At 34.9% G+C, this 23,578-nt stretch overlaps 1 protein-coding gene across 1 annotated transcript in view; it reads right to left on the minus strand.

The window, feature by feature from the left end:
* Positions 1-788: 788 nt before the first annotated feature.
* The window catches only part of LOC106128207 (guanylate cyclase 32E), a 34,483-nt gene continuing 11,693 nt past the window's right edge, over positions 789-23,578 (minus strand). The window contains exons 4-25 of the mRNA XM_013326499.1: positions 21,067-21,174; positions 19,070-19,195; positions 18,621-18,822; positions 17,851-17,928; positions 15,363-15,607; positions 14,372-14,517; positions 12,886-13,003; positions 11,658-11,748; positions 7,928-8,104; positions 7,458-7,720; positions 4,889-4,993; positions 4,537-4,608; positions 4,108-4,279; positions 3,655-3,865; positions 2,938-3,072; positions 2,410-2,522; positions 2,175-2,326; positions 1,960-2,058; positions 1,732-1,876; positions 1,371-1,469; positions 1,121-1,227; positions 789-995 (exon numbers count right to left, since the gene is read on the minus strand). Of these exons, the coding sequence (XP_013181953.1) occupies positions 789-995; positions 1,121-1,227; positions 1,371-1,469; positions 1,732-1,876; positions 1,960-2,058; positions 2,175-2,326; positions 2,410-2,522; positions 2,938-3,072; positions 3,655-3,865; positions 4,108-4,279; positions 4,537-4,608; positions 4,889-4,993; positions 7,458-7,720; positions 7,928-8,104; positions 11,658-11,748; positions 12,886-13,003; positions 14,372-14,517; positions 15,363-15,607; positions 17,851-17,928; positions 18,621-18,822; positions 19,070-19,195; positions 21,067-21,174 (3,171 nt within the window). The remainder of the gene's footprint in view (positions 996-1,120; positions 1,228-1,370; positions 1,470-1,731; positions 1,877-1,959; positions 2,059-2,174; positions 2,327-2,409; positions 2,523-2,937; positions 3,073-3,654; positions 3,866-4,107; positions 4,280-4,536; positions 4,609-4,888; positions 4,994-7,457; positions 7,721-7,927; positions 8,105-11,657; positions 11,749-12,885; positions 13,004-14,371; positions 14,518-15,362; positions 15,608-17,850; positions 17,929-18,620; positions 18,823-19,069; positions 19,196-21,066; positions 21,175-23,578) is intronic.

A 23,578-nucleotide genomic window follows, 5' to 3' on the forward strand; every position in this document is an offset into this window, starting at 1 on the left:
TACAATTAAATATCTCTCCACGAACGAATTTCTTGATATACATTGCTACATAAAAACTATTATAATAATTGTAGTAAGTACATTTATTTCGTTCTCAGAAGTCATTTAGAATTTTGCATAAGTAGATTGACAAGAAAGACGCTCGTGGAGGCACCTATTGACACATTCATGCATCAGCTAGTAATGGAATGGCGGCGGCGTCGCTCTCGTAACTACAGCCGTTGACAACGAAGCGAATGTCGCAGGCGGTGTCGGCGGGCGCGGACAGATGCTCGCCGAGCTTGTCGAGCGGTGTGACGAGCTTGTTGTCGGGCTGCTCGCCGAGCGGCACTACCGGGCTGGACTCCACGTGCTCGATAATGGGGCAGGACACGCTCGTGTACTCCTGCCGCAAGCTCGGCGCCTCCAGCAGGTCGCTGCGCTGCGATGCCGGACGACCCTCGCCCACCACCTACGTTTATAACGAAAGTTACAAAAGCCTAACGACCAAAAACCTCTAACCGATTAATTGGAATAGTCATTTAACAAAGCCAATTAGGTAGAGAAGAACAAAGATGAAAAATATTAGAACCTCCATGAGGTACTCGTCGCTTCTGTGATGTAGCACGCTGTCCGTGTGAGATTCTAAATGGTTGCCGGATGCAAACCGTAACTTCTTTGGAGATTCCAAGCTGCAACATCTGAAACAAAGTACATGACTCCGTTATTAATTATTTCTATTTTTAAATTCCTAGCATAAAACCTTATTCTTATTATATTAGCTTTAATACACACTGCAGAGGTAAGGGTTACCTATGCAGTCCGCCGAGCTGGTTCTTCCAGTTACGTGTTTTGAGTGAGCTGCGCTGTCCGCGGCGGTCTGCGGGCGGCGCGTCCCCGCCGGTGTGTGCGGCGTGCGCGACGTGCGCTGCGTGTGCGGCGTGTGCCCGCAGTGAGCGGCGCCGCGCGCGCTCCGCCGCCGCCCCCGCCTCCTCGCCCCGCAGCCAGTACGTCATCTGAGGAAAAATTACACACAAGTATTGACCACTTTTCTACTTAGAATATTTGTGATTGGAGAAAAGTTTAATAGGGTAACTTCAAATGCCATATTTTTGGAGCTCTTGTTATCAACGATTATTACCTGGTCTCGTTTGCCTTTCATGGAGACGATGCCGCGCTCCTCGAGGATGTAGCCGCCCAGCTTGTCCAGCAGTGTTTTGCAGGCCGCGCTGCAGTGGATCTTCAGCGCTGGAATACAAATGAAACGTCCATTTAAAACTTGTCTCTACATAATATAATACTGCCACTGTAATCTCCGTCTGTCGCAATTGTAATACAGAATTCCTCTGGGGAATGTAGGTGAAAATAACTAGCTAAATAAATAAACTCACGTGCTCCGGTGGACTCAAATCGACTGGCAGTGTTGACTGTATCGCCGAACAGACAGTACCGGGGCATCTTCAAGCCCACCACACCGGCGCACACAGGACCTGAAATAATTTTAAACACACTTATGTTAATAATACACTAGTATAAGAACAACATCGTGCTCCAACGGTCTCTGGTAGGCCGAATAGTTCCTACACGAAATTGGCCGATAATTCAAAAGCCGGCTAGGCAGCAGGCAGCTCGCGGCTCGTGGACTCACATAATCTGTAAAAGACTTGTAGTCACATCAAGATGAGCTGTGAGCTACGAATTTTATGTTAGTGTGAGTTGAATCAGAAGACAGAAATAACATTGCGCGTATACCGGAGTGCATGCCGACACGCAGAAGAAGGCGCTGGTCGGGGCGGTGCCGCACGCGGAAGGCGCGCGTGGCCGCCAGCAGCGCCAGCGCCATCGAGGCGACCTCGCCCGCGTGCGCTATGCCATTTCGCAGCGGCAGCCCCGACACCTGCAGTATGTTACATACATCTTACACTAACGTGATTACCTATATGAAAATACGTAAGGATGTGTTCATAAAAAAATACGTACCACCATGTACGCATCCCCTATTGTTTCCACTTTGTAGACGTCGAAATTTTCTAATATCGAGTCAAAACACGTGTACAGATCATTTAGGAAATCCACTACCTGCAAATAACGATCACGTATTAATAACGACATGATACACAAAGCTTTTTAACATCAAGATAAAAACGGATCAATTATTATATAAAGATACGGTGTTGGATTTTTTTTGTAAATACCTGCAGCGGCGTGCTCTCCGCAGACATGGCGGTGAAGCCGACAATGTCACTGAAGTATATCGTCACAGAGTCGTAACTCTCGGGCATGACACGGCGGCCGCGCTTCAGCTGCTCCGCCACCGGCGCCGGCAGCATCTCCTCCAGCAACGCCTCTAAACATAAACGATAAGTTAACTGACCGATGAAATCAATATTCGATAATTGATTTTACCAAGTACCAAATACTTATTCTCACCGGTTTTCTTTTTCTCCTCCTGCAGCTGGTCCGTGCGTTCGTCTACGAGTGCCTCCAGGTTGTTCGCATATTTCTCCATCATTGCAATCATATTATCAAATATATTTGGTTTCCTAAAATATTTATAAAAGGGATAAAGTCATTAGGAAGGTAATAATTTTTTAATTAATCATTATCAAACTCAAAGAAAATTAAGTTACATTATTTTTTGTCATCACAATTTCGGTTACCTAATAAAAGGTCAAGTCAATACAAACAGGAGTTACGGTGACTGATCTTTACGCTCTAGTTATGACTTTTAGTAAGGTGTGTACCGGGAACTCCTACCTATTAAAAATAGCGACTCTATTTCACAATTGAAAACGGTTTTCCGGGTATTTATTAGGAGCTTTAGCAGGGCTTGAGAGTTTTTTGTAACCTTTCGAACTGTTTCAATAAAGTTAGACCCTGTCTGATGCAACTGCTAGCTAGTTGAAAAGTTTAATACTGAAATACTTTATAATATTAGTATAGAGATTTAGTACGTACATGCCTTTCCTGAGCGGGCGCAGACGGGCGCGGATGGCCTTGAAGTCTGGCCGCAGCGAGGGCTCCTCCGCCCAGCACTCGGTGCAGCACTCGCGCACGCAGTCAAATCGACCCGACAAGGCATCCAGTGGAGGTCTGCACACAATATCCAGAAAACACTTGAGCTTTCCATTTATCGATCATATAAGACAAATGAACTATGGATTAAACACATTTTGATACTGCATATTTGTATTCCAACATAATATTCATTGGACTAAAAATGTAGTGGAGCTATTTTAGATGTGAAAAATGAAAATATATTAATATTTTCTATTTAACACATTCATGAATTGGTATTTAATGTGCTGGGTTATTATACTACTCGTAATACGTGACTGTCGTAGCCACTTTAATGACACAAATGTCGACCTCCTCTTGGAATGGTTTTAGGAAATTAATATATCAGTTTACACATTTACTATACTGAAAAACATATTTTTAGGATGGAATAAGCACAGATAAACACGAGAGAACATAGTAATTTTTGTACTTATTAAATTTTTTATTCGACACGCAAAAATCCATCACGCTGTTTCTATAAAAAGTAATGGGTTTTTCGCCGTTTTAGCTGCCTCAATATTTCAACAATTACTATACCTGGTTCTACGATATGATAGTAAATATGTTCGATTGTGATAGAGTTGTATGTATGTATCCGTAAAGACACATACCTACCTGAATGGCGGCGTCTCCTGCGCGGCGAGGCGGCGGAGCAGCGAGGGCGCGGGCGGCGCGTCGCTGCCGAAGGGGCCGCGACGTGCGTGGAGTTCATACAGCAGTAGACCGAAAGCGTACGCGTCCGCCTGCGGGGAGCCCCGCGCACCTCCCACCCCGCCTCGCCCCCAGCCCGCAGCGCGGAGCAGCTCGGGCGACAAATACAGCAGACCTGCACGTCTTCTACTATGTTATGGGTTCCTGGTACTTTTGTAATCTACATGACATTTAAATATCTGTTTAAACCCAAAAGCTTTGCACTTGTCTGAACAGCATCAATCAACTTTAGAAAAAATACATTGCCCGTCTGACGTGCGGAAGACTTTTTTTACGTTACGGACCACTAGTACTTTTTCCAACAATCCAACGGCGTCTTCCATTGATTGAATTTTTTCATCATGTTCATCATAATACCTTCAATATGTGCTCGAAGTGCACCAGGTTCCGAGGGCGGTAGTTCCCCTCTCCTAAATTCCCGGAGTCCGAAGTCCGCCAGCTTGACAACCCAGCGCGCGTCAACGAGGCAGTTTGAGGGTCGCAGAGCACCGTGATATTGCAGCGGAGATTCGTGGATAAATATCATGCCCTTTAAACATCAGGTTATATTCATACAAGCTATTTTATATTTTTCTCAAAGACGTTGTTAAAAATTTACAGTTAGTCGGTTCATGTACTACGATTTTACAAATAGTTGAAGCTAGAAGCTATTAGTAACTTTATTAAAATAAAATAAACAAAATGAAGTCACAAATGTGGTTCAAATAAACCTTTATCAATAAAATTGTCATATTCATTAGAAAGCTTTAAGTTGCGGTTGAAGTTAGTTAAGTTCTTGGTAGTTACCCTGATTATATCTCCAACGAGCGACGCGATAAACATGTTGTCCAACTTGATGTCCTCATTTTCTAAGATATCCTTGAAGATGTAAAGTAACATGAGACAATAACAACACTATTTAATTATATAGGGAAAAGAATAAATTGTTGTTTACCCTCAACTGTACTATTTAACTTATTAAAAACGTTGTTTTATTTTAAAACGACAAATATACAAATTAGAATAAAATAAACAAAAATGAAATAACAAATAGAAATAAAGGAAACAAGGAAAAAATTGCAATTTATTTATAATAATTTAAATTTATTAAATTTCATAAATAATACTAACAATAAGATTATTATTACGTTAAGCTTACTTTCAAGCTTCCCCTGGTACAATATTCAGAAAGAGAGCAAATGTTCGGCGGCTCGATGCACGCGCCGACGAAACCGTTCAGATTGTCGTGTTGCAAGTCCCGCATCTATAAAACAGATAATTACTAATTTTTGCCCGCGAGAACATCTGCGCGGAATTAAAAAAAAAAGTTCAACAGTAGTCTATGTCTTCTTCCAGAATATGTTCTACATCTATGGCAAATTTCAACCAAGATCCATGCAGCCGTTCTGGAGATAGCTCCTAATAAACAGTATTAGTAAGATAAGATTGTTTGATGAATACGATACTGCCTTAATCACATGGAATGGTAACGAATACTTTTTCAAACAAATAATATGTTAAAACTCTGCTTTGTATTGAAAATATATACATCGTCACGCTAATAATTTACCCTATTGGCAATTTACAACGCGTACACCATGACAAACGAAACAGGCTGGTAAAAACATATTTAGCCTTTAAATTATTTGTTATTTTGTACCTAAGGCACTTGTAACAATATATAAATAACCCAAAATAAGCGAATCATTCTCGATTATTACATAGAGGTGTACAGTCTTCGATCAATCACGCATGTTTTTTGAGAACATTCATCAAAGTCTATAAAATCCCTTGTCAGTTAATAATAAAGAGGGAAAAATGTAAAAGAATACACGCCATAAAATGCTGATTTATAAAAAAAATCATATAACATTTTCCAATAATTTGCAATTACTTAAATGAATTTAAAAGAGTTTATTGTAATATGACGCCATGAAACTTTAAGTCTTATAGTACTGACGTACTATTACAACTATAAAACTGAAAAGAGGTTTGAACTGGAGTTTGATTTGAACAAACAAGTACTAAGTTACTTGCAGCTGAGCAAATCAACTTTATTTACAGTGCTCTTTAAAAGTTCGCGATCCAGAGATATAGCCTAACCTCTAGTTAGACTATTCCAAGATAGTTCAAGTAGATTTTTCACGTGCATTTAAAAAAAAAACTTTTTTCGAAAACAGCTTAATAAGAAAGTATTGCAAACTTCATTATGTGAGTTTGGGTAAGCATATATATGTTCTAATACACTTAAGATAGTGTGATTTTATTATTTAATTAAATTACTAAACAATCTCAATCATAAATAAATAACACAGTAAACATAAGTAAACACTATGGGCAAAATTTATTTAAGTAATTATGTGTAAACAGTGGAAATGTTCGCGTAAACGTCGGAGTACTTTTTGCTTTCAATTTGTGTTATCAAGTGGAATAAACATTTGTCTTCTATTAAGAGATATTTTAGTCAGAGAAAGTGAATTGCGGTCTAAATTGAGACGTTATTTTATTTATCTAACGGGGCTTTGTTGGAAAATACGACTGAAATTATTTGGACGCTAGTACTAGGAGCAAAATGAAGCTATGAAGAAGATTATTTTTTAGATTAAAAATGATGTAACTATTGAAAAAAAAAGCCGAAAACGTGAATAACACTTGCATGGAAAAAGTCATTTTTCTTGCCAATTTGCTAGTTCGTACTATTCAACGGTATTATAATTTTTACTGACCAATTCTACTGCAATAAATACGATCCCTCATTAGCTATAATTTAATAACTTATACCAAAATATTATAATATAATATTTCGTATTATTTCAAATCTCATTAATTTGACGAAGCGTGTTAGCAATGGCACGCTGAGAAATGTAATCCTCTTACCATGAATTCATTTTATGTCCCTTCGAAAGATTCTATATGTTATTTAATGAAAACACAGTAAAGATACGATCACCAATAAAACCATTAATGCATGTAGGGGGATGATATATCATTTGATAACAGAAGAAGAGAGAAGATCAACAGCTTTCGTCGCGTAAGTATTTAAAATTACCAATAGAATATGCATCGGAAAGATCGGACTTCTTACATTTTACATAATACAATGTGGCTGATATGAACGATCCCATTAAGATGAAGCCAGCAATAAACCTTAGTATATTCATATAAATAGAAACGCCGAGCTCCGTGGTACATTTCAATCACACAGACAATTATTCAAAGTGAAATAAATGAAAGTGATTTATAATACGTCGGCACATTCCCGGGTATTCGGGAGGAAATTTTGTTTGTTTTGCGGCTTGCGGGGCCCTGATAAGGTATTTGATTTTGCTAAGAGGCTTAGGTACGCGCTTCCCACACATAATGCACGTACAGTTCATATTTCAGCTTAAGTAAATGTTCCCTATCGACCGCGTAATAGGCTTTACACATCAATCATTCGTCTTTATTCTTAAAGCGTAATAGAAAAGGGGATATTTCCATAAAGCTTAACTGTATGCGCAGTCATTATGGACTAATAGCGGGTGTTTTGTAACATGCGAATTCATTAGAGAAGTATTTTTGTGGATATTAAAGATCCTAAAATTATTATCCACATTTAACAAAATACAGGCACGTGTTGTGTTGAAATCCTCTACATCTTCCTGGCCTTATCATTCTCACGTGGGATTAGTTTATAAGGTTTTATAGGCCTTCAGATATTTTAGCCACATGACATACTAAATACTTACAATTTTAAGTTCTTTCTTAATTTCTCTGTTAATATCGATGTGCTGCCTGCGCACACGCTTGACGGCGAGCAGACGGCCGCGATAGAAGGCGACCTCGGTGAAGATGGCGGAGTAACGGAAGTCCAGATCGGGGTTGGAGCTGAGCGAGACCTGGCTGGAACGCGCACCCCCAGTGCTGCCCCCGCCCCCACCACCACCTCCGCCCTTCTCACAGCTCCCGATCATGTTGTTGGACGAATTGTTGTTCACGGCAGCATTGCTATCTTGCTGGAAAACATCAGTTCTGAACAACTTTATAGGTACATTCGATATTTGAACATAAGAATTACAGTACATTAGAACAAGTAACATACAGTTCTGTATCACAAATAAATGCAAGAAAATAGCAATATTAAACAAGCACTTTGAATGACTAGTAAACCATTTCTACGAACTCATGCAAACAACATAGAGAAGTTCCGTTTACCTACTCAGTTTGTTGTCAGTTTGTTCGTCATCGGGTAGGTGGAGGTCACGAAAGTCAATCTTCCATAGTAGAGAGTCCAGCTCCTGCTCGTATCGCCAACCGCGGTACAGCGCCAGTGCGGCCAACGCCAGCAATGCCAGAGTACCACCCGACGCTCCTAGTGCCCATGCGCCTACGTGACCTAGATGATACACGTTTATTTAAAGTGTAAGCCAATAAAATTAGACTAGCGGATTTAATTGCTCAATGAAGCGATCCGCTACAAATTGATATATTGTCGAAAATTGCTTTTGTTCAGTTCAACTTTGACTGGATCGTATGTGGGCATTATTCTGGATTATTTCAATTGGTAACAAAATTTATTACTAAAGGTATAAAAGTATAATTAAGAAACAACAAAAATAAAGCTTTAGCTTATTAGAAAGGGCAATTTTTCATTACTTGAAACAGCATAAAACACAAATTGCAGCCTTAAACTTTTCTAATCGCTAGCTGTCATAAATGCGACCCCGAGTGAATAGATTCAATCGAAGGCTTAAACTCGGACTTGAGTAAGAGTTTGTAACTCAAACAGAACTTGATTAACTTTGCCCGAGCTATTAAGAGCCGTCAAGTTTCCAAAGTGTAGGTCGTAAATAACTATTGCAGCGATTAGAACAAATTCGATCGTTGTTTGACAAACAGCTTGAAATAATATGTAAAGTAGAGAAGTTCGTTTTTTTAATTCGCGTTAATTACTTAAGTTCGCGCTTTAAACAAGGCCTGAAACTTTTTTGAGGTAGAAATATGGTGACTTAATTGACTGAGTAATATCCAAACATAAACAAATTATTTATTGGAGTCAAAATAAAGTATAGCTGTTGAAATTACATTTAGAAATTTTATTTTTAAATTATTTTCCCCGGGATATGTCTAAAAGTTAATTACTCTATGGTAAGTTTTTAAGCATACAACCTAATCATACCGAATGATAATTATATCTCCAGTGTTTATTAAGTGTATATTTTATACAGTTAATTAAATATTTACGAGCAAGACGAGTGAGAGCTTACGATGACTGGATTGAGCCGTTCCACCAAATTAATTGAATAACCTTATTATCTATGAGACAGCGGTCGTCGGTCCGTGGAAATAAAGCCGCTAGATAAGACAAATAAATTACAAGTACGGGAATGTCTAAACATATGAGACGGTCATTCAATTAGAAGAACACAGATAACATAAATGTACACGTTTAAATGTATATTGCTTTTTTTTCTTTTGAACAAAATAAATTAAGTGGAACGGTTGTTGTAATTTGGCATAGATGTAGAACATAGTCTGGAAGAACTGGAGTGCGTCAGCTATTCATGCAATAAGTAACCTCGCATCAAATTTCAGTTTAATATGAAAGCAATAACATTATAGGTTTCTTTGTATAGATACATACAAACAGATGTATAAGTCAATGCTATGAACAGAAATAAAAAATAAATGGACAAAAAAAAAACCTTTGTGTTAGAATAGAAATGTTTCATTGTAATTTTAGCTCGGTTTCTTATCACATATCAATGGTTTTTCATAGGAGCATGATACAAAGAAGGTTCGCGGACAGTTGAAGCATCAAATAGACGGAGGGTTACAAAGCATTCGGTGCCCGTAATCTCTCCTTTTCAAACGTAGTACGAATAATATAAGAAAATTCGTATTATCCCTATTTTCTAACGAAACGTATAATACATTTATGAAATTTTCTAAATCATATTTTAATATAAAAGAAATTTATTAAGGGAAAAATGTTAATAACAAAAAAAAGTAAAGGTTTTTTGTAATTGCAAAAAAACCTTACTTATGAGTGATAATAAAATTCAAATTTAATTCAAGGAGTTTTTAAGATGATTGTCAAAAGACCTCAGTCTGCGGTACTGGAGAAGTTCATGAGATTGTTTGCAGCTTGACAATTTGTGTATTAATTGAATTAAATAATTATGAAAAAAATATTCTTTGATGTATTGATTAAATGTATTCATAAATATGGACAAAAAACTGAAATAAAATGAATTACGATTATTTTACTTATTTAAAAGAATGGATATTTTTTTTGATAAAAAAAACCATACGATTGTCAAGATTATGTATAAGAAATGTAATTTCGAAAATTCTTGATGCATAAAGTGAGTTTTGAGCGGTGAGCACGAAAGCCTAGATCTTTTCGCAAACAAATTGAATTCGATTTGGTCTAACTCAATTTGAAACATCGATACAATTTGTTTCGGTATTTTCGTAGGAAGCCGACAACCTGTTTATAGGTTCTGAGCAACTGTACATAAAAATGATTTATAAAAATAAATTGATGTTTTCATCATGATCAAATCAAGAAAATATAAATGGGAGTAAAAGAGAGATAATTAAGTTATGTATTAAGTTGCTTTATGATACTTACAAGGATATAGAAGATATTCTTGACTTTTTTTCACACTTTTTTAGACTTTTGTACACTTTTTATCTACGTACGTAAAATTCTCAAAAGTACTCGAGATGTGGCCAAAGAATAAAAAAAAAATAAAAATACGAAATTATTATCCGAGATTCGTGTTTGATATAAAATTAATGATTCTAATTGGAACATGCCACATATCAAAGAAAATAACAACATATAACTAAATACATCTTGTGTCCCACTTTCCATCCTAAAATTATAATGTTCGTAATTTAAAAAAAAAAATTGACCACAACAAAGTGGTAGCTAAAACGTAATTCATGTTCCAATAAATTTTGTCGTAATAGTCCACTAAAACATCATAAGAAAATATAATTAGGCGGATAGAACATATCATAAAATATTTACTAAATAAATTCAATTCCTTTTGTTTGTTTTATGAAATTGTTTTTTAGTTCCTATATTTACTAGCAAATTGATTAGCCTCATAAATAGTAACTGGAACACTTTTTTCTAACACTAATGTGTTATATTGATAACATTATTAAAATTTTAAGTATGTATTCATCTATAAAGATGATATGAGCCGACATCAAAAATTATAAACCGGTGCTGTATATTTTATAGAGTCGTAACTTCTGAAATGACACGCTCACCCTTTCAAGATTATACAATTTGTCAGATTATGTAACGTTAAAAGATAAAGGATATAACGTAATAGATTTTTTTTACAGCCGCCGTAATATGCTAACGGATTCGTGGTATTAAGTATTTTTAGTCGAAGCTAAAGTAACATTACAATGTTTGAGCTAAATAAACATAAGTAAGATAACTTTTAGAAGCATTACTACTCGTATTTATCTCCTCTCGTTTCATGAATTTATTCTTCTTGCAAAACACTATTAAGATATAAATAGAATGAATTGAAATCCCTTAAGGAAAATGTAAAGAAATGTTCCTTTTAACAAAATATATCACAATATAGAGACAACTGTGAGCTTGTTTTACGATTAGCAGTAAAGAGAAAGCTAAGTGTAGTCTGAAACGTTATCCATGTGTGGTGTAGGGCGCCGCGGGAGTCGCGTGCGATGCCCTCATGACGTCCACAGGACCCGCCCCACTCGGCCTTGCGGTTAATGTCGACCCCGACTGTACACTATTAGTTTTTTACCACAACAGCGAACAAAATCACCGACCTTAAGTAATGGACCGCACATGTAAGCTATTAAGGCTAAAGCGAAAACGCCACTCACGATCGCTGTGGGTATTTTGCGCGTATCCTTGATGTGTATTAACATAACAATGTTATACTTACTAACGCACTTTTCTCCCTTAAATCCGCACGGCGGCTCGGAGAGAGGCAGCCGACCGCCCGGCCATTTCATTTCCCGCATGAATCTCAATTCCTGAACACAATTGAATACATTGTAAATGTTGACACCAAAATGTAAAAAAATGTGTTTATTGAAATAAATCGTCTATACGTGTTATATACATAGTATAAAAAGGAAAACAATCGAAGAACTTTTTTATATACACTTCATCGATTCGTACATAATGTAGGAACCTTCCTTTATGTTTTATTTTCAAATATTGAATTCGCTTAAGAGTTATAAGAAGGTACGACATCGTTAAACTTTTCCAAATCATATTATAATTACAATGCCAATTTTAATGTAATATATTTAATCCAATGTCGTATAAATACTCGGTTACGAAGAAAACCATTTTCTTTATTTGAAATTCTCAGAATGTTCTAGAAAGGAATGTTACCCTCTTTAAAACTTTTCCTCTTATTTTATTATAAAACTAATATTAGATTCCTGTTCGTTTCGGCCACGATATTTGAATATCAAAAGAAATATTGCTATGATATTTTAAATATAACAAGCAATTTGTTTCCGAACTGTCTTTGTATGACAATTTATAGAAACACATTTTTTCATCATCAAATGTAAATACGATGTCCTACAAAATAAAATATAATTAATGTATCCCGTTGAATTCTATATTTCGTATCGTAAATAGTGAATGTTATCGTTATTTACAAATAACGAGTCAATTTTCTTGGCAGTTAGTTGACAGCAGCTAGGCCGAAGTAGTTCAAGTGAAATATTTTGTAGAGGTATTTAAATTCATGCCAGATTGGACAGAGCGCTACTGGAGCAGGATTGTGTTTAGGTTATTTATAAATTAGCAAATATTTGTAACATTTACGTTTTGATCTGTTAACAGGATAAACTCATATAACGGCGGCTTCGTAAATATTGATACGAGTTGAGTTGTTGCAACTGTGTTTTGATTTTCATTGTCTTTGTTCACGAAATCGTACTACAATACCGAAATACTGAATGGTAAAGTGATGATAAATAAGCAAAAGCATATGTATGTAAATAAGGCAAATCTGTGATGGCTCGTTTTTTATAAGAGATAGGGTCAAATAACGCAGTTACACTGAGTTGATCAACGACATCAATGGACAACTGTAATACCTGAGGAACAATAATAAAGATTAATTAATTAATAATTAGTTTTATAATTACCGGTGCGTTCTTGTGCATGACTGCAAGCGGGTAGAGTCCTGGCGGTCTGTCGGGGTCCATTGATAGCAATGTGTAGTTACCCTCAGCGTCACCATTCTCATCCATATGCACCCAATATCTTATATCGACAAAGACAAATTAAGAATTATTAGAGACAATACATAAATATACGCAAAGAACGAGGATGTATCTTCTTACTATGCGTCCCGTCCTCTGCCAAATCCATGCCCCCTTCTCTACCTTTCTTTACAAGAGTATGGCGGGAAGGAAAAGACATGGAAGACAAAACGTGAAAGCACTTCCCCTTCACATGATCGTATGTGTGTGTCTTCTGTTTGGTTGTGGTATTTCACCGCTCTAGCCGGCCCATTCGCGCAATAGATGTTATTGTTACGGGCTCTACCACTGTTAATTACGACATTATTATGAAATGTATATAATATTCGTATAAGGACGTAAACAGTATAAAGGGTTGTCAGCCTAGTTTCAGCCTAGTGTCAGGATCGGTTAGAATAAACAAGACCGTACGTCCCAAAGTTTGTGACGCAAAGCCCGTCGGCTATAAAAGACAAAGAACATCTATTGAAGTTGTGGTTAGGATGAGATATGTTATAAATTTCATACACAGAAGTTTGGTAAAACAAATATGAGTTATGGGTTGATTCATTTTAGTAATATTAGTGAATATATAACAAAAAATAAACTAGTAGCTGTTTGGGTTGTTTTTCACTTTCATTTTATCTCCATTATTATTCTTTATATTATTATTTTAACAATAATATATCCCAGTAACGTAAATTATACTAAAATATTATTATTTCTGAAATTCGCCGAAAAGTCGTTTGGTGCGACTTTTGCTTCCAAAAAAACTCGTATAACTATTTTCACTGACATCAGCCATCAGTTAGATAATAATAGAACAGAATAACTATAAAAGCTATTAGTGTAACGCCTGGAGAAATAGCACGCGGCGCGGACAATGCCCGGAAGATTTTTTTAAAACAATTTGCATGCTTGCTGCATCGCAAGTACGACGGAGCAATGTCCAAAATGTGCTCGTAGCATAGTTTTGTTGTACGCAGTCAGCATTCACAATTACATCGTCCACACTTATTACGAAGCCACGGTGAAAATTGCGATAGTTCACAACTTGTGTTTATAGTCGACACCGTCCACGACAATTTCTTTTTATTGGTCCTTCGAGTCGGATAGTGACTGTCATAACCTACGATATTAAACTAACAGGTCTTGTTGTTCCGGTCGTAGGATTATCTAATTTCGCTAATTTCACGATTCAACGAATCCAACTATTAGACAAGATTAGGTAAACACATGATAAATATCTTATAATTTTTGCGTTCATCTCAAAAATGATTTCTATCGTAAATGTTTTTCAGCATCTATTTACAAAGCGTTTTAAGTAGTTAGTAGTTTTTACAGGTTCTAAAGTATTTAATAGTTAGTTAATAAATGTGTATTAACTTACCCCATGACGCTGCGGTAGGTGGTGTTCCTAATGTACTGCACCAAAGCTCTGCCGTCCCGCGGGTCCTCTCCAATGCTAAGAGCGGTGGCGAGCGCCCGCGCGTACACCCACACGGCGTCGTGGAGCCACGCTGCTTCTACACGAATCTGTTGTAATCATATTTAAATGAGATATTATATATATTATACATATTTAAATGTTTACATAACATGGTAAGAATATTTATTATATTTCTACGCAGATTATTTTATAAAAAAAGTAAACTCTTTTACAGTGCAGTACATAATATATGTATGTAAATTCATGATTATATCTAAATATGAAGCTAAGGCCATAGTAACAAAAAAGCCATGAAAAGTAAGTATGCAAAAATAGTAAGTAGCAGAGTTACGTTTTATCTGAAAACAAAAGTGCAAGCGAGCTGAATATGCAAAGTACTAATTCCTGCAGTTTTATGCAGGTTTTAGTTTCATGGAAAAATTTTGGTATATTTTTGTTACAAAAACTAATTTATATGTACAAATTAGTGCACGAAAACAAAACATTATTAATTATTTCCACAATTTTAAACAGATTAGATAAATAATTATTTTAAGAAATCAAAGTGTCGGAAACATATAACATATTATGTTCTGGATTTAATTCTAGAGACAATAAGTAGTGTTGTTATATGTCGGATAACATTACGCTACAAGCGGCTGTTGAACAAAGAGGACGTACAAAGAATGTGATTATGCGCATATGTATCGGCTATTTTCAAGCGTATTGCTAATATTGCCTTTAACATACTAAGACCTTTTTTAATCTTATAAACTTTTTTCGCTTCACAAAAATTCTAGGCACTTTTCTGTCCTACTTAGAAACAAAACAATTAAAAGCGCGTCAATTTTGTTTTTTTTACTTCCCCGGGTTTTTAATTATTCATGACAGTATGAATAAAAATAAACATAAACTGGAATAGTACATATACTTAATTAATAGAAAATCTTACCACTTTCCCACCTCCCAATTTCAGTAATGGATTTGTGAAGTTAAACGGTGGTAGTTGGAGTCTCGTGTTAACTTCCCTCGCGAAGGCAGGGTACGACGGCGAAGGCGACGGAGCCACGGCAAGGTATGAACGAAATGCATGTAGGGTTCTTGAAGATGGTTCATTGCGCAGAGGCCCAGAGAGATAGCGGATGGCTTCCTCAGCTTCGTACTTGTCCACGTCTACACCGATTGCCGCGTACTCACCTGTCAACACTCTACTTCATATCACTATGTAAGCTTGGTAGTGACCTATATTTTACATTGTAATTCAAAGGTCAAGGAATTTAATTCGCTTCCCACTTAGAATCTAACATAGTGTAGTAATATGTCGTTATAAGAGTTATATTTTGGCACGTGTATAACAAAGTTTCGACCTAACTGTGAATAAGATACAAGAGAATTGACATTTCAACAAAATGTGTAGAAAATAAATGTCCTCGACTGTATATACCTATTGACAATGACGTAAATTGTTGGACAAGTTTTTGATGAGAAGGTTTAACTTTGCTGTTAAAACTGAAACTGAGTAGGTTTTACCAGAAATCATGATTATTGAAATATGATAATGCGTAAGCTTACGAAATGTGAACTTTACAAATAACAAAATCCTTATACCGGAAGCAGCATTGATGACGTGCATAAATATCAATTAGCGGCTGTCAAAAGGTTAAAACGAATATTTAAATAAACTAACTATTATTGGAATAATACAGTCAAGGTCTAAGATATAAAAGGATAACATTATCATTCTGTTTGCGTATAAAAAGATTTAGACAGTGTAAGATTTGACTGATTAAAGAGATTTAAAGATTTTTACATCAGCATTGCGTCTTGTACTACTCTACTTGTACTATAATGTACTCGTATCTTAAAATATGCTAATAAAAATATAATTTCTTATGATTAAAGGTGTGTTTTATTTTTATATTCAACTTTCATGTAAAACATTACAAATAATGTAGTTATTTAACGAGACTGAGACAGAATTCCTAAATAAAGTAGTACGATACTTGTAATATTAAAAAGTTAAATTAGGTCATGACAACAGATCGTTTGATTTAATTTTATTCACAATAAAACGCATCCTGAATGTGCATTCTTCAATAATCACTGGAATCGTGATTTTTTTAAGTTATTTGTGTTTATTAATTTTATAACACTTTTTATTAAAAATATTTTTATAGCTATATTAAGAATACAGAAATGTTAAAAATTCATAACATGTTTCTTTAACCCCGACACAATATATCAAACATCGCAAGAACGTACTGTGTACCAACAATTCATCGCACTATATTGCTTTTCTGCGGACGATTTGTGCTACTTCTCATTCATAACACCATCTGCTATTGTATGGCGCATAACACTTTAAATGCCGTTACTTTTACAGCCTGTTTACATAAAGGTAAGACTTTTACGATAATTGTAAAATGCATTAATTCATTTTTTTTCAATTTTGTACATTTATGGTAGGAGTCGGTGGCTCAGGGGTCAAGCACTTGACTTGCAATTGCAGATTGCAGGTCCTGGGTTCGAATCCCGCCATGTACCAATGTGTTTTTCGATTTCTGATTTACATATGTACATTTATCCGACATTCTTACGGTGAAGGAAAACATCGTGATGCAACCTGCACATATCTGAGAAGAAATTCAAAGATATGTGTGAAGTCAACCAACCCGCACTTGGCCAGCGTGGTTGATTATGGCCTAGTCACCCGTAACTTAGGGTAGGCTCCGAGCCCCTCGGTGGGGACGTGTAGTAAACTGATGATGAGTCGTGGAAGTACTGATTAACTTCTTCGGCAATAATGCGTCTTATTATTAAAAAAAGGGGATATTTTGTGGAATTTATTAGATCTTAGTATTAAATTGTAATCGTATTTTCTAATACCATAAGCTAGTTGGCTATATTCAGTAAATACTAATAACATATATTATAGATATATGTTTGTGTTATTTTTCAGTAGTACGTATTGCTATTCAGTTCTTTCGTAACTGGAAACTTTCCACATTAAATTGTAGACTTAGTTTTCAAATCTTCAAAGTTAAAAGATAAGCAGATTTTATCGTCTAGAAATTCAATTACAATGAATCAAAGACAGCTCCCGTGGGAGTTTAGCGTTAACTAAAATAAACTTTGTATTATAAAATGTTTGTATATAAAATGTTGATATTATGAATAATAATTTTAAGTATAATTTAAAACGGAATGACTAATTGGTATTTTTAATTAAAAATAATCGAAAAACCTTCGAAAATATGAACAGACAAATAATAAGAATATAATTAAAGATAAAAAGTTAGAGCATAAAAACTGCCAGTATTTTTTTAATTGAGTAAATTGTGTTAAATTATTTACGTTGTAAGACTTATTTCATTATTAACATGAGTCATTGGATACTATAGGTAATGTTATCACTATAGTTACGTTTAAGTCATATTCACCTGAATCTAATAGTTTGAAAGAATCCAGGGCCAGCATAAGTCCGATGTGATCGTGGTAGAGACCCACAGACACGTAAACTGAGAAACATAAAAATACATAAATAAGATAATTAAATTTAAGACATAAAATATACTACTGTAAATATTATAAAAAGTTAAATAAATAATACATAACATGAAAAATGTGACAATTATAGTTAACGAAATTCAATCTGTTATTTGAATTTATTTCCAACAATTTAATTACAACAATCACGAAAAGCAACTTTATTTTGTAAGAGATATAGATTGTGTTATTTATTTTAGTAAGTAAATTCAATCTCTTCCTTAATTTACCAAGGTCAACTGTACGAAAATGCCAATATAATATTATTTTAAACTAATTACAAAATGGTGTAAACAAAACTAATTAATTGTATATTTGTGAATATTGTAAGAAATAAAAAAGAAGTTTTCATTTATTTTTATAATAAAGTAACTGGATACAACAGTAACAATATCATAAAATGTATTAAAAACAGTCAGATTAGACTAAACACAAATAAGCAGTCAAAATGTAAAACCGTGACTTATATTATCAATAGCTGTCGCCCAGACTCCGTCCTCAAGAATTATAAATGTAAAAAGTAGCCTATGTGTTATCCCAGATTATGTTTTATATCTATGCCAGATTTCATCGAGATCCGTTTCTCGAGATACCTTCAAACAAACATTCTTCCATTTAAACATTCGTATTTATAATATTAGTAAGATTAATCAGTGTCACTTACTTCTTGTAGTTTTGTAAGTTTCTCTAACAACGTCTATAAAAGGATTGCGGGTGACGTTTTCTTTAATATTCTCGTAGAAATACGGCTGATTGTACGCTCTCGCTGATAGTACTGTTATCTGTCTATCCTTAGCTGCCTTTATGATAGCCTTCGCGAGTCGAGTGTAGTCATGGTTTGGAGCACATAGGTACACGACACAAATCTGTAGAAATTACAATCAGTTTAATATATAGTAGATAAAAACCACACGCAAATTAGAAACAATAAAAACAAAAGATAGTTATCACCTAACGTTTTTGGAATAGGTAAAATCACGGCTTCTATTTCTTCTGCATACCTATGTACTGTAGGAAATTCGCCGTTGTAGATAACAATCTCGGCTAAGCATTTAGTGGAACAGAAGTTTTAGTATACTCTAATATGTAAAAAGATGTAATAAAATATTTTACATGCATGAATTGGAAGTGCGTGAGGGCTGCGACGACGGCGCGCGAGATGTCTATGTCGGAAGGCCGGGTGCGCGCGAACGTTGCGTAGTCCCGCTTGTGTGTGAAGCTCGCCACATCGCGACAGAACTACAAACATACTAAAATCGTTAATACCACAAAAAACGCTAGATCAATATATAAATAACACTTTTAAGAAAGTTTGACAACTTGTAACTGTTGTTGCTGCCGCCTACTTGACGCTCCAACATTAAGAAACGATAAGACTAACCTATCTTTAGGACTTTAGGACACAAAAAAGGAACGAATTGAAATTCCACTTCATAACTAACTGTGTCACTTTAGTACTAAACCCTCCAAAACCCGTGCCGAAAGACTAAACGGTTGTCCTTCAGTCGACACTGTTGAGTTAAAGACTTTTCTTGTGTGCAAATAAGATTGTTCTTTTGTAGTTTTTGTTAAAAGCTACTGGCATTTTATAACGTGTAGTTAACAGAAGACAATCAAACGAAAGATAAGAAGGAGGTTGAAATTTGCATAAGCCTTGAAGTGTCTTGAAAATATTGGATGAGATTGACACAAGCAATTTACTTCACTGTCGTGATCAACCTAACAGTATTCATTATATATAGCATAGATATAGGTTTTGGTATAAAGGATAGTTTATGTAAAACACTGTGTATATACGTATATAGTAATCTATCAGATCTTTTGTCTCTGCATGACATGAATTGCGCAATATATCACGCGTACGTGCGACTTATTACTTATGCATGCAAGACGTTAATCTCATACATTTCATGTTGTATTTCATCTGATTAAGAAAATAATCTATGAGATAAGCTTGCATATCAGAAGATATAAAAAATAAAAAAGCTAAGAACCATCTTTAGGGTTGGTCACTTTTATGCAACAATACTACGTAAAATACATGTTATATATTTGATGTCAGGTATCACAGCGTCTGATTTATTTATATTGTAACTACAGCTTCAAATGACTTTACTAACCAAAAATCATTTTTATGAATTACAATAGGGTATAAAAATTGTGCACTGTCTTTGTTTAGGATTATAATAAAAGCGATAGAGAAGACATCTCAATAATTAACTATAAATATTTTGTTAGCCAAACAACAGAGTTTTTATGATTCAACATTTAATTTTACGAAATTTAAGGCTTTGATCTATTCAGTATTCAACTCTTAGGTGATGTCTTGTTAATTTAATGTACAAAAACACCACTTTCACCTGCCCCCTAATCGTCTGTAGCATTCAAACAACCTGTTATCTGTACAAACGTGCCTGGCACGATTCCACGCCAGCATTGGATTTTGTTCAAGCGATGGAGAAATTGGCACACAGCTTCTAGAAATCATGATATTAAGATGATAAAATCGCAATAAAGCTAAACTATTGTATATCAATTGAACGGTTCGCTGATGTCCTCCAGATACAATCTGATAAATGATAAACGCGTGTTGAATTTTTGCCATTGTTGCGGTACTAATGAAGGTAATTATATACATTCAAGGAATGTTGTCTACTTTGTCCTCTGACGTCCTCTCCAGTGACTAATTCGACCTACTTCGTCTCCTCTTTTATGCAAAGTCACGTAATTTGACAAAGCTCACTTCATATTATATCTGCACATATTTTACTTCTAAATGCTTAATTTTTTTTGCATAACTTCAAGGTATCGGGATATACTCAATAAAGTTACCTTGGGTGTTTCCCGTTGGCCCAATCGGTCCAATGGGAATTGTTGGCCCAACGGGAAACAACCGTTAACTTTATCTATTCACCTTTTTTCTCTTGTGTAGTTTTTTCTTTAACACAGTATCATTAATTAGGATATACTTGAACTCAAAAATTATAATGTAGGCTTTATTAAGGAAAACACCTTCGAATAAAAAAATAACAAAACCTGTATTCCCAAACATTTTTTACGTATCAAAGTGGTTCGTGATTCATAAGTGGATGGTGTTACGCAACACTTACGTAGCTGACCATGGGAAGGTTGAAGGCGGCGGCCATGCGGCCCTCATGCACGCACGTCTCCTGCGGACCAATGAACGCGGATACATTGGACGCCCACAACGCAGCCACCTGGACACGAGTAATCCATATTAATCAATACTAATATTAATGTAAAATTATTTTATTATCATCATACATTTTAAATATTAAGTATTAATGAAGGTAAATGTTAGATTAAGTTTTGCTAACCAAATTAATACGAAATTTGACAGGATTAAAAAAAACTTTAACGGTAATGTCATAGAAGAAAAAAATATCAAAAACAAGTTCTGAGAATAAATAAGGCAAACATAAAATTCCTTAATATATTAAAGTTAAGTACCTAATCTTTTGACCTCAGCATGTAATAAAAATATTCCTACAGCCCAAATTGTTTTACGAGTCTGTAGTCTTTAACAAAGCTTGTATGGGCATGTAAAATAAAATAGAAAAATACGATCCCATTGTCTGCCGTACTAACACTACGACGTATAGTAAATTTAAAGGATAAGCTACTTCTTGACAGTGGCAATAAAATCTCACTGCGACTTGAGCTTCTTAATAAGTTGAAACCATACATTTTTGCTGCGAATAAAAGAAATAAAAAACATTCTGTGTGCAGTTTTTACATCATTTACTTATTTAAAAAACGTATATTAACAAATTAAAGTTCTTAATGATATTTCTGCCACCCTTTTGTCGGTAAAACAACATTAATATTAAACCTTGTAATAATATTTAATGCCTTTATATGATTACCAAAAAAGGAGATATTTATTATACCTACCTACATTGTTATGAATGATCAGTACAAAAGTTTCGTTTTCAAAATAAAAAAACAACGTGAGAACTTAATTCTTAATCTTAACTTGTGGTTTGCGATACAAAAAGGGATGAAAAGAGATACGATATGTGTTTACGATACGCTTTATTGGTATGAGCGTGTAAGAAATCACAATTCTGGAAGAATGCATCTTTGCCTCCCTACAGTCGTTGCCCGAGGCCCTCGCGGCTTGCGCCTTAGAAACGTAAGCTCTGAATGCGTACTGATATCATTTTCGATAAGGGAATTGCGTCATATTTTCGTAGCACGGAGATTGACTTGATATATGTGGATGTAAAATCGACATTTACGACAAGGATGATCGAATATCTTGAGAAATAAGCGGCTTAGAATTCGGTTGCCTCGTCTTCAATACTCTGCCGTTTCATTAACTTTACTTTAGTAGTGTTTTTGAGTGCGACAATTTTGAAAGATTACCTTTTAAAATAGCGATGGTAATAATAAAATAAAAGGGGGAATATTATTATAATTTTGGTACAATTATTAAAAAAAAATATCTTTTATCGTTTCAATTATAAAATATGAAATAATACCTAACTATATGTAATAAGAAATATAGGAGCACAGTAATAAATCTTCAAAATGTTAATTCTAGGAGGCGGCGTCATTGTTACTGGAAGCGACGTAGAATAATGTTCTTGTTAAGTACATACTTTGTATTATATACTTAAGTAAATATAAATCTAATAAAAATGTAGACTAACAAGTATAATGATTTTATGTACATCGAAACAACTTGTTTTATTTTATTTTTATTACACGTATTTACTTTTACAATTTGTACAATTACAATGCATGTTACTTTAAACTTTTTAAATTGCTTTATTTCATTGAATTTACTAAAAGCTTTTTGTTGTTGAAACGTTGACCTTATACATAAGCTGTTTATCAGATTCAATGGCAATTTAAAATTAAATGAAAGCAAGAAATAACGACTATTTCTGTACAATTTACTGATTTTGTGTAACTGAAGTTACATTTAATAATTAAATACCAGAGAATAATTATAACTTTCACGTAAATTAGACCTATGGATCTAAATTAAAGCACCGTATAATTTTATTTAGTATGTACATCGGCAAATGATAACAGAAGTCTCGAGAACCAGTTATGCGACAAAGACCTAATTTGAATATAACTTGATAATAAACGTATTAATATAATAAAACCATACGTATACTATACAATGTAAATTATATTAGTCTAATAAGCGAGCAACGAATGACTTGGACGCGTGTTTTGCCTTCAAATTGCCTCTATTACTGGGTCATTGAGATATTCAGGAATAACGCAGTTAAATTATTTCTGGAGTGCGCGAGTAATTTGTAACACTTTATGAACCTGACAATATATTTAGATGTTTAATCGTACAGTTAGATTCTAAATCTTTGTTTACAAGGCTTTGTAAACAACACTTAATAATTGTTAATGTATTGGTGCTCCCAATTCATTCATCGTTAATTCCAAACGTATTAGTTTTAGTAAGAATTATATGATCACTAGCTGTCGCCCGCTACTCCGTCTGCACGCAATTAAAAAAAATCTTAATAAGAAGCCTATGTGTTCTTTCAGAATAGCTTTTGTTGGAGTTTGTAATCTGCTGAGATATGCACTGGCTGGTTTTAGTCTGGTTTTAGTTTATGAAAAAAA

This window comes from Papilio xuthus, unplaced genomic scaffold (assembly GCF_000836235.2).
Source record: "Papilio xuthus unplaced genomic scaffold, Pxut_1.1 DF828780.1, whole genome shotgun sequence".
Taxonomy (NCBI): domain Eukaryota; kingdom Metazoa; phylum Arthropoda; class Insecta; order Lepidoptera; family Papilionidae; genus Papilio; species Papilio xuthus.